Source organism: Phacochoerus africanus, chromosome 1, assembly GCF_016906955.1.
Source record: "Phacochoerus africanus isolate WHEZ1 chromosome 1, ROS_Pafr_v1, whole genome shotgun sequence".
Lineage (NCBI taxonomy): Eukaryota > Metazoa > Chordata > Mammalia > Artiodactyla > Suidae > Phacochoerus > Phacochoerus africanus.
Genome location: NC_062544.1, coordinates 98,546,213 through 98,558,734, shown reverse-complemented (window position 1 = coordinate 98,558,734; position 12,522 = coordinate 98,546,213). Strand labels below are relative to the sequence as shown.

The window sequence follows — 12,522 nt, the reverse complement described above, 5'->3', positions numbered from 1 at the left end:
TACAGTTTTTTGCAAAATTGAGATCATAACATGGATGTGGTTTCATAATCTGTTTTCCCCCACTTACGGCAAGAATAATATTCAGTGACATCATATGCTTCCTACATTTTTTATTTTTATTTTTGGCTGCACCCGAGGCATGTCGAAGTTCCCAGGCCAAGGATTACACCTTCACCACAGCAGTGACAATGCTGGACCCTTAACCTGCCGAGCCAAGGGAACTCCTATTTTCTACATTATTTTAAGTGGCTGTTTTGTGTTCTCCAGATGTGAGCAGGAGATTGGCACTTGCCATCTGCCTCTACATGGATTGAATCATGAGCCACTGCAGCTGCTGACCCTCAACACCCCCTGAAAAGTGCTCAGGGTCAGGAGTATGGCACACTGAGAAAACTGGCAGAACAGGTCTTCATATAGTTAAGATATTTTCAAGAGAAGATTGCATGAGCCCAATTCTTGCATCTCCTCATATATAGAAAAGCCTATCATATCTAGAAAATCCTTATCCATATCATCCATAAAATCCATACCTCCTCCTATCTAGAAAATCCTTCATGGTGACACCTGCTCCTTGTGACTAGTAGTAACCTTCACGGGAGATTTAGCAGCAAACTTCTATGAAATGTGTGTTTGATTGCATGTACCCTTCTCCCTTCACCAAAATCACATACATACTGACATTCTTTGTCACTGACAGGCCTTTGGAGCGGTTTTTCAGAGCTGAGATGCTGCCTCTCGAGCTATACAGTCCTCGCTTTGCCCCAAACAAAACTTAACTCACTCATAGCTCTCACATTGTGCTTTTTTCTTTATTTTTTAAGTCAACACTGAGTACATGCATTACATTTTATTTATTTAAGCATCTTTCTCTTGTTTGATATCTAATAAAACTGTGGCAATCTTTCACTACCACAGACACGTAAGCTCAACTTCTGGGAACTATGTCTGGTCACTTGTGATGGAGAAAAAAGAATGTATACATGTATGTGTGACTGGGTCACCTTGCTGTGTAGCAAAAAACTGACAGAATACTGTAAATCAGCTATAATGGAAAAAATAAAAATCATTATAAAAAAGAAAAGCTCAACTTCTGTGTTTACATCTGTAACACACTGTTCAAAACCATTTACCCTCTCTTTCCCACGGGAGGAGAAGACATCCCTTTCTACTGATGTTAGGCCGGACCACAGTGAGTGGGGCAGATTTCACCACCCCTTGGCCTTGGGCTCAACACATGATAGGCTTTGGTCAAGGGGACATTAATAGACACACAGCAGAGGCTTGAAGCTCATTTGTGCAGTAGGAGGGCTGCTTCCCTTGCCCCTCTGCCTTCACTGTGAGAAGAACATGCCCCAGCTGGCCTGCTGGACCTCACAAGGAGAGGAGACACAGAAGCAGGGCCAACCCAGCAGAGATCCACTAACCCTTCAGTGGATCCACAGAGGTGTCAACTGTACATATATGGGATGCCGCTGAGATTCTGGGATTCTTTGTTACTTAATATCACTAGGGCAACAGAAAACAGATGCAACAATGACCAGTGCATTCACTGACTAAATTGCAGAAGAATGCCGTGCATTCAAAGGGTCCTGGATTTTCCCCTCTGAGCCTGGAATGCACAGAGCCTTGGTTTTCACATGCCATCCTTTTGTTTAGAAGCTTCCAGTTCAAAACAAAAATCAAACTTTACACACAAAGCCTGCAGTGAAATCCGCTCTGGGAGCTCCCACTGTAGCACAATGGGATTGGCAGCATTTTGGGAGTACTGGGACTTGGGATCAATCCTGCCCTGGGCACGGTGGGTTAAGGATCCAGCATTACCGCAACTGAGTCTTAGTTTGGGGCCATGGCTCAGATCTGATCCCTGGCCCACGAGCTCCACATGCCTCGGGGTAGCCAAAAAAAAAAAAAAAAAAATTGCTTTGGTTGGCGGGGTGCAAGGTGGGGCTCAGCTATGGGAGGGCCTGGAATTCAGAATGATAAAATTCATCAGCCAAGACCTGGCTCTCATGCCACAATCTCCACAAACAGCTGGCAGAAAGCTCTCTGAGGACCATAGCACCTGGGCCCTTCCTGCCTCTAGGCTCCCAAGCTTGTTCCCAAGCTTGCCTGCACATTACAATTATCTGGGGATCTTGAAAAGCACGAAGGCTGGGCATACCACAGACCAATTAAATCACAAGCTCTAGGGTAGAACAGGCATCACTAATTTTTGAAGCTCCCCAGGTGACTCCAAACAGGCAGACAAGTTCGCAAACCTCTGATTTAGCCTCCTCCGGCCTCATGAGTAAAGCACTCTTAGATCTGGTGTGAGTGTCTGTAAGAATCAGGTGTGTACCATTTAGCACAGGGAACTATATTCAATATCCTGTGATAAGCCATAATGGAAAAGCTTATGAAAAAATATACGTATATAACTGAGTCACTTTGCTGCACAGCAAAAATTAATACAACATTGTAAACTAACTATACTTGAATAAAATTTTCAAAAAATAAGAATCAGGTATGAAAACAGCCTGTTAGTAAAAATCAGCCTGCGAAAGTTTACATAATAATGGGATAGCTGATATTTACATGCTTATGATTTTCCCCATTGACAGACAAGAGGCCTAGAGAGGTTTACCAAGTTGCCCTAGGTCACACAGCCTGCAGAAGGCAAAGCCCAAATTCTAACCCAGGTGTTCTAGCTCCAAGGCCCAAGCTCTCTCTAGGCTACATTCCTCTTGGGGTGGGAAAGGAGAAGATAAACAAGTAACAAACAAGCAAACATCACAATTAGAACTAAGTCTTCCAATGCAGAAAAAAAGACGATTGTCAAGAAATAATACGAGGAGTTCCCACTGTGGCTCAGCAGTAATGAACTCAATTAGTATCCATGTGAATGAGGGTTCGATCCCTGACCCCACTCAGTGGGTTAAGGATCCGGTGTTGTTGAGAGCTGTGGTGTAGGTCACAGATATGGTTGGATCCTGCGTTGCTGTGGCTGTGGCATATGCTGGTGCTGGAGCTCTGATTCGACCTCTAGCCTGGGAAGGTCCATACACCATGGGTGTGGCCCTGGGAAAAAAAAAAAAAACTAATATAATATCAAAATGATCCACGGGGTGGGTGCAATAGGGTAGGATATAATAAAATAAACCAGAAATCGGAGTTCCAATGGTGGTGCAGCGGAAACTAATCTGACTAGGAACCATGAGGTTGCAAGTTCGATCCCTGGCCTCACTCAGTGGGTTAAGGATCTGGCATTGCCAGAGCTGTGGTATAGGTTGCAGATATGGCTCAGATCTGGCAATGCTCTGGCTCTGGTGTAGGCCAGCAGCAGCTATGGCTCTGATCGGACCCCAGCCTGGGAATCTCCATAGGCCACAGGTGTAGCCCTAAAAAGACAAAAAAAAAAAAGCCAGAAATTAATCATTATTAAAGATGGGTGATGGGGTCATGATACTATTCTAATTTCATTTGCTTTAAGGAAATTTTCCATAACAAAATGGTTAAGATAGCTACACAAATACTTATGAACACATTTTCTATTCCACAGGCCTTGCCATTATGTCATTTAGCTGGGTTCCCCTTTGTCCAAAAACCAGGAGGTCCTTCTGAGGAAACTGTCTTCCTCCTTTTTCAAACAGTCCTCCAGACCAGCAGCACCGTTTCATCACCTGGGTTGGGTAAACCAGGCCCACATCATGACGTTACTGTCATCTCTGTCCCTCACCACGGGCCACTGCCTGGTGCCTCCAAACATGAGAGAGGCTCACGAGGTTGTAGACAAGCCCCCACTTGAACCGCTTTAATCAGATGTCGACAGCTGTGAGCAGCCTGACACGTGGCAGGGAGAAGAGTGTTCCCCATCAGCCACTGATACAAGGTGCCTCAGTGGCTGCAAGTTACAAATGGTGTGCATTAGAGAAGTGAGCTGGATTTATAGCCGTCTTACATTTTCTCAAACATACCTTTTATTTTTTTACTTTTTATTCCTTTCCATAATGGTTTATTACAGGTTACTGAACATAGTTCCCTGTGCTATAAAGTAATACATTGTTGTTTACCTATTTTATGTATTTTAGTTTCTATCTGCTAATCCCAGACTCCTAATTTATTCCTCTCCCTCCCTCTTCCCCTTTGGCAGCCAGTGTTTTCTATGTCTATGAGTCTGTTTCTGTTTCATAAATAAGTTCATTTTCATTTGTATCATATTTTAGATTCCACACATAAGTGATATCATGACATTTGTCTTTCTTCACTTAGTATATCATCTCTAGGTCCATCCATGTGGCTGCAAATGGCATTATCAAATGTACCTTCAAAAATTTTAACTCTTATTTTAAATTGTGGGTAAGAAAGCACTTATCATGTTATCATTACCAGTCATAAGCAGTGATAGAGGAAGCAGAGACCCAGGGCATCTGGTCCAGAATAGGAATGCCACAGAGCCATGTGGAAGAGCTCCCCAAACTCAACAAAAACCAGAAAGACAGGAAAATTTACCTTCTCTTCCATACTCAGTTTTGGAGATAGTCAACCTACTAAATATGACTTCCTCAAAACCCTCATTTCAGTCTTTAATTCCCTATTTATTTGTGTACTTAGACGCTCCTTCCACATAGAAGGACATTATGTATCCTTGACATTTAGTGCCATGACTGATACATAGCAGAACTTGAGCAGTATTTGCGGAATGCAATATCTGTGGGTTGAGTAGAAGTTTCCAGAGGAAAAAAAAAAGGTCTACAATTCCCTAATCAGTCCCAAGAAGGAAGGGATCTCTTACCACAAGAGGGCGCCACAGTTCACCACGCCCAGATATTGAAAACAATGCCATTTCCTCTTCCTCCACAGAAGAGTCAGGTGGGCAAAGATTCCTTCAGCTATAATTAAAAATGAGTTGGGGGGGTTCCCATTGTCACTCAGCTGTAACAAACTTGACTGGTATCCTTAAGGATGAGAGTTTGTTCCCTGGCCTCGCTCTGATTTGACCCCTAGCCTGGGAACTTCCATATGCCGCACATGCGGCCCTTAAAAAAAAAAAAAAGAGTTCAAGATAGCCAGAGTACAATAATAAATCCAGAAAATTTAATGATGATACAGTTATCTAACTACACCCCAGATTCAAACTCACCTATCACCTCCATGTTGCCTTTATGGCAACCTTCCCTCTTCAACCACGATCCAGCCCAGGAGTCCGCACTGTATTCAGTAGTCATGTCTCTCTAGATTTCTTTTAATCGAGGACACTGCCTTAGCCTTTCCATGTCTTCTGGACACTGACATTTTCTAAGAGTGTGAGCCAGTTGTCTTGTAACATGACCCTTTGGACTTGTCTGATATTTCTTCATAATTAAATTCGAGTTATATTAAAAAAGTTAGAAAATATCACTTTCCAGTTCAATGTTTAATTTCATTCAGGTCACTCCTGCCAACCATAATCCAACTCACACAGAAAGCAGTGGAAGCATTGGGTAAATAGAAGCCAGAGGAAGAGATTACTTCTGTGTGTGTCCTAAAACCCAAAAAAGCCTAATGTCCCCAACTGGGAGCTTTCCTATAACAAACAAAGCTAAGAGGCAGGGAAAAATCCTAGCTAAAATCTACAGGTTTAAATCCCGGATTGGAGAAGTCTCAACACTACAGAATGATTAGGGCACACAGTCAATCCCAACCAACTAATTAGCAAATTGATTATTGGCAAATAGGATTGAGCTGGAACAACTACTTAATAATTAGTTTTGAAAAATAAAATTAAATGACAATTTCACAGGCTACATTAAAATCACAGATGAATAAAAAAACTGTGAAAGAATAAAACCTACATAGAGACTAGTATATAAATTTAAATTTTTTTTTTTGGAAGGATACTTATAAACCCTTAACAGTGACTCCCTTTGGGAACACCTTTTTTTTTCAGGGCTGCAACTGTGGCATATGGAAATTCCCAGGCTAGGGTTGAGTGGAGCTTCAGCTGCTGGCCTACATCACAGCTACAGCAACACAGGAACAGAGCCATGTCTGCGACCTACACCACAGTTCATGGCAACTCTGGATCCTTAACGCAATGAGCAAGGCCAGAGACTGAAACCCACAACCTCACGGTTTCTAGCCAGATTCATGTCCACTGCGCCACAACGGGAACTCCCCCCTTGGGAACACTGGGAGTATGTGGGAAATTACCATCTTAATTCTAGTTTTACACCTTCTTGTATACTGTTTGAATTTTTACACCCTGTGTTGATATTTATTTTGTAAATAAAATATTTGTGATACCTTCCTTTCCAAAATTATTATTTCTCCAAAAATAAAAAAAAATTTAAAAAATGGAGTTCCTGGAGTTCCTGTCGTGGCACAGAGGAAACGAATCCAACTAGGAACCATGAGGTTGCGGGTTCGGTCCCTGCCCTTGCTCAGTGGGTTAACGATCCGGCGTTGCCGTGAGCTGTGGTGTAGGTTGCAGACGTGGCTCGGATTCCGCGTTGCTGTGGCTCCGGCGCAGGCTGGTGGCTACAGCTCAGATTCGACCCTAGCCTGGGAACCTCCATATGCCGCAGGAGCGGCCCAAGAAGATGGCAAAAAGACAAAAAAAAAAGGACTGGCATTGCTGTGAGCTGTACTGTAGGTCACAGACATGGCTCTGTTCCTGTGTTGCTGTAGCTGTGATGCAGGCCAGCAGCTGTAGCTCCATTCAACCCCTAGCCTGGGAATTTCCATATGCCATGGTTGACGCCCTAAAAAGACTAAAAGAAAAAAAAAAAGAAAAAAATGGAGTTCCTGTCTTGGCTCAGCAGGTTAAAAAACCCCAACTAGTATCCATGAGGATGTGGGTTCAATCCCTGGCCTCACTCGGTGGGTTATGGATCCGGTGTTGCTGCAAGCTGCGTAGGTCACAGATGTAGCTCAGATCTAATATTGCTATGGTTGTGGTGTAGGCCTGCACTGCAGCTCCAATTCCTAGTGCCTGGGAATTTCCATATGCTACAGGTGTGGTCATAACATCAAAAGGCGGGGGTGGGGGGGGGAGGTTTCTAGACTTCTCCTGTGGCTCAATGGGTTAAGGACCTGGCATTGTCACTGCAGTGGCTTGGGTCACTGCTGTGCATGGGTTCAATCCCTGGCCTGGGAACTTCCATAGGCCGTGGGCACAGCCAAAAATAAATAAATAAAAAATAAAGGAGAAAAAAAGCAACAAACAACAAAAAAAACAGTAAAAACATCCTGAATTGCCACCTTTTCTGGTTCATCCCATCTTATTCAAGAGAGCACAACCTCTCTCAGAGCTTCCTCTGACAAAGCTGACAAGGAGAAACAATCCATGTTGCTGACATGTTTGACAAGGGTGGAACTAAGTTCTAGAGCAGTAAAGGTACAGACACTTTCGCAAAGCATCTGGAAATCCAACAATATTACTCTTTTACAAGTCCTCTAATACAGTACATGGGTACTTGGGAATTCTGAAGCCCTTTTTTTACAAGAAACAAATTTTTTTTTTTGTCTTTTTGCTATTTCTTGGGCCGCTCCCGCGGCATATGGAGGTTCCCAGGCTAGGGGTTGAATCGGAGCTGTAGCCACCGGCCTACGCCAGACCCACAGCAACGCAGAATCTGAGCCGCGTCTGCAACCTACACCACAGCTCACGGCAACGCCAGACCCTTAACCCACTGAGCAAGGGCAGGGACCGAACCCGCAACCTCATGGTTCCTAGTCAGATTCGTTAACCACTGCGCCACGACGGGAACTCCAAGAAACAAAAATTTTCATACCACCAATGTCTAAGAGTAGAAAGAGCTTTCTATTTCAAGAAAGAGGAGACCCAGGTTCATGCCTGGTTCTATATTAGCTGTGTGACCTTGGGGCAGGTCATGAGCCTCAGCTCATTCACCTGAAAGTAGGGATCATTCCTGCCAATCTTTAGCTCTCCTTGGAATCCAAAAAGGATCTAGATCCTGGCATTTGTAAAGAAAGAAAAGCTGGGTTTCTAAGGCCAGAGGAGCCCCACCCCCACCATGGATGTAACCACCTGCTCGACAAGTACCCTTGCACTAACCTCGATAATGCACTAGTGGATCACGGCGGGTCAGCATGGGGTTCTTGGCTTTACAAAGGTTGTCGAAACACTGCAGTGCCATAGAACAGCCTCCTAACATAAAATTCCCATCCCACTGAGCATCCACCTCAGGAATGTTAAGCAGGTAGTAAAGAATCCACTACAGAATACTCCAAAAATGGAAAATGTGCATGTGAAGACACAAAATGCTCAGGCTCCTCAGCCCTTCCCTAAAAGGCCCTCACCGATAGTGGTCTCACAGAACTTGCCGGCGGCCACCTCATTGGCAATGTTGGCTCCCATCAACACGCTGATGTCAATACCCATCTTCTCTCGGATGATGTCGGAAATGAGCTTCAGCCCCTCAGGACCCTCGTCTATGCCCTGCAAGGATGTCCACAAGTTAGGGGAAAACAAACTACCCAAGACAAGAGTCAGGAGTCAGAAGTCACTTTCTAAGTTATCTAGATTCAGACCTCCAATGGCACACGTGACTTGAAAAAAATCTCTCTTGTGGACAAGATATATATTGTGTAGGTACCATTTAAAGAGTTACAGATAAAATGAAAAGGAACAGGTAACCACCCAGGTTAAGGAACAGAACATGACAGACACCAATGAAGTCTGTTGTTTCTCTCCTCAAGTTCACCCTGGGGCGTGCAGTGGGTTGATATGGAACCGAAGTTCCCAGACCAGGGATTTCACCGCAGTGGATCTTAACCATTCAACCACCAGGGAACTCCCTCATACCCCCTCTCATTAGTGTTCCCCATCCCTGCCAGGGGAACCTCTATCCTGAAGGCTTTAGGCCCTGCTTCCTAACTTTTCTTATCATTTTGCCACATAAAACTGTACCTAAACAATATGCTATATCATTATGCCTGTTTTTGAAAGCCCATAAATGAAACTCAATCATTCACCTATGACATGCTGTTTCATACCACAACATTATTTTGGATGATTCAACCCATACGGCTACACGAAATGAATGTTCTGGTTCACTCCCTATATAGTTCTGCTTACTACTGTATAGTTTTCCACCATTCATTTACCCATCTTACTGGAGTTCCCATCGTGGCTCATTAGTAACAGCTGGGTAACGAGCCCAACTAGTATCCAAGAGGAGGGTTTGATCCCTGGCCTCGGATTCGTGGTTAACGAATCTGACTAGGAACCATGAGGTTGCGGGTTCAATCCCTGCCCTTGCTCAGTGGATTAACGATCCGGCGTTGCCGTGAGCTGTGGTGTAGGTTGCAGACGAGGCTCGGATCCTGCGTTGCTGTGGCTCTGGCGTAGGCCAGCGGCTATAGCTCCGATTAGACCCCTAGCAAGAGTGGCCCAAGAAATGGCAAAAAGACAAAAAAAAAAAAGGATCTGGCATTGTCATGAGCTGTGGTATAGGTTGTAGACAAGGCTTGAATTTGGCATTGCTGTGGCTGTGGCAAAGGCCCATAGCTACAAGGCTGGCAGCTGAAGTTCCAATTCAACCCCTGACCTGTGAACTTCCATATGCCGAGGGTGCAGCCCTTAAATAAAAAAATTTAAAGAAAGACATCTACCCATCTCACTGATGGCTAACATTTGAGTTGTTTGCTTTCATGAACATTCACCTATGACACTTCAAAACAGTTTCTCTAAGGGGTTCTTAAGCTTTTTTATGACTTGGACCTGCCCCACCCCCCACAGTCCAGCGAAATTTATGGACTCATACTCAGAATTCACATGCATAAAGCAAAATACAAAAGATTAGCCAGGGAAAAAAAAAGATAAGCCAGGAAGACGACTATTTTGAAATAGTTATCAAAATGTTAAAAAAAAAAAGTGACAAAGTAACATATGTATTTTATTAATGCAATTCCAAAAAGATACGTCATGGCAGGTCTAATAATTACCATAATTTCAAAACAGTGATGATCATAAATGATACCCTGAGATATCTGAAGCCACTGTAAAGTGATATGAAAACACCTCTGATCTCTATGGACAACAGGGTCAAGGTCCTGCTAATATTACTGTTGTTGAAATCGGCTTGTGGCCTACTTTCCTAAGTGAAGGAAATGCTCATTTCAGTGAGGTGAAAAAAGTGTCTCTCTCCCCCCTATTTAGATCCATGAACCGGCTGAATTCTGTCTGTGGGCTTTTGGTGATGGCTTGTGGATTTCTGGTTTAAAACACCCTGTGTGGGGATAAACCCAGGAGGGGTAAGTAATGGTGAAGTCAAGTGATTTCCCAGCTAATGCAAACCACCGTGGGCTTTTAGAGCGTGGGCGGAGACCCACGTACTGCACAGGATGCTCCTTCCTCGGAGGAGTCCACCCTCGCCCCCCAGCCCACCCCTAGGAACCCGCACCCCCAAGGTAGGAAGCAGCCCCTCATAAATGTGAGCTGAGTGAGGCTCGTGGAGGAGCGGCTTTGATGACCTTCCAGACACCTTAAATAAACAAACCAAAACCAACCATAACAACCACCCCCTCCACCCCAGCTCCTTATCGCCAATAGATGAGAGAGGAAAGAAAACGGAGTTGCCAGTAACCAGCGTGCAGCGAGGGGCCGTCACCTTGATGAGGGTGATGCCCAGCGCATCCTTGGGCACCCTCCCCGTGATCTCGTCACAGATTCGGTGGATGAACTGGTGGGGGATGACAAACACCAGCAGGTCTGCGTCCTTCACCGCCTCGCCAAGGTTAGCGACGGCAACCTGCAAGGGCAAGAACTACGCGGTTACTCCCGGGCTGAAACACACCCGTCCAAGCAACGCATGCGCAGGCAGTGCACCGGGTGCCGTGGTGGTCCCTGAGGACAGTCAGGCAGGCGCCGTGTGCTCTGCCTTCCTCACCCAGTATAGGCATGTGACGCTGGCGGTGGGGTCCTGCCTCTGCTTACCAGCTAGGCAAAATATCCTACCCTCTCCCCACCTCAGGCTCTCCCTTCCCATAAAAGGGAGTCGTATTATCCTATGTGAGTTGTTCTTTGTTCCCCCCAACCCCAACCCATGTTCTGCCCTTCTTTGTCCCACTCTGTTCCCCAGGAGGCTGCTCCCTGGGCACCCTTGCTCTCTTGCCTTCCACGTGGCTCAGCCAAAGGGAGCCACTGTGGGGCATTCCAAGGTGGGAGGAGAAAGGAAAGAAAGGGTGTTGCCCTGCCTCCAGAGAAGGGCCACTCCAGCCCAGGATGGCAGGGGTGCTGGCCTGGCTTTTTTCTCCAGCTCCACTGACCGACCTGGTGTGAGGTAGCCCCTCTTACAGGTCTCTAAACTCTGGTTAGGCCAGTGGGATGACACTGGTCATTTGCCCTTTCAGGGGTGGTTTCCTGCTCTTGCTAATCTCTGGGCACCTCAAGTCCTTCTGGTTTCTTCAGCTCCACCCACACCTCTGTCAACAGTCCACACTAACCACTCCTATTTTAAGCACTTGTGAAAAATAAATGATGTGCAACAGAGTCTGGTATCTGGTATGCACTCAATAAACATCAGCTATTATGATGATTTCTTTCAACATGAGCAGAGAAACACACAAGCAGAGGTGAGGGCACCTAGTGTGGACACAGGGGCTTATGGTTTCTAGCAAAGACTGCCTATTGTTACCTAATATCTGTTCTCCCTTTCTTCCTCAGCAAAAGAACCCCCAGTTTGGGGTGAGGCTCATAACTGCCAAGAAAGAAGGCTACATTTCTAGCCTCCCTTGCAGCTGGGTGCCCTATGTGATTAAGTTCTGACTAATAAGATGTAAATGGAAGTACTGCATATGACTTCTGGAAAATGCCCTTGAAGGCCTGTCTTCCTCCTTTTGCCAGAGGGAATGTGAAGAGATGGCTGGAGTTCTTGAGCTATGAGGAGAAAACCAAATGCTGAAATGGCAGAACATAGTCCCTGACACCATGAGGCATCATTATTACTTTTCTTACTACCTAGTTTTGTTTAACATTTTTGCCATATTTGCTTCAGTTTAAAATAAATAAATAAATAAATAAAGGAGTTCCTCCTGTGGCACAACGGGTTTAAAGATCAGCATCTTCTCTGCAGCAGCATGGCTTCAATCTGCAGCTTGGTGTTGGGGGTTGGTGTTGATAAAGCTCAGGCACTGGTCACAACTGTAGTTGATTTGATCCCTGGCCCAGGAACTTCCATATGCCATGCAAACAACCAAAAAAGAAAAAAAGAAAAAGAAATTTTAAAATTAAAAAACACAAAGTCAGTTGAGGCACAGTTATGATGAACATCTGTTATATGAGAGTTAAAAAAAGCACGTACGTTTATTTTGCTTAAGGTTGCTGTTATTTTAGGTTTTCTGTCACATGTACTTGAACCTAACTGTAACTGACATTAATAGTTCCCATTAAACATTCCTGGTTCCTGAAATGAAGGAATTGGATGAAGATTCTTCTCTGAGGAAGTGCTACCTGCCATAGGAACACCATCAGGGATGGATAAGCCTCCTAAGAAACCTAGTTTGAGAGTTGTGATGGAATTGTCAACAAAATTTCTTCTC

At 44.8% G+C, this 12,522-nt stretch overlaps 1 protein-coding gene across 1 annotated transcript in view; it reads right to left on the bottom strand.

Annotated features, from left to right (window-relative positions):
- Window positions 1–12,522, bottom strand: part of GPD1L (glycerol-3-phosphate dehydrogenase 1 like) — a 48,841-nt gene that overhangs the window by 18,858 nt on the left and 17,461 nt on the right. The window contains exons 3-4 of the mRNA XM_047769429.1: window positions 10,593–10,733; window positions 8,281–8,419 (exon numbers count right to left, since the gene is read on the bottom strand). Coding sequence (XP_047625385.1) covers window positions 8,281–8,419; window positions 10,593–10,733 — 280 coding nt within the window. The remainder of the gene's footprint in view (window positions 1–8,280; window positions 8,420–10,592; window positions 10,734–12,522) is intronic.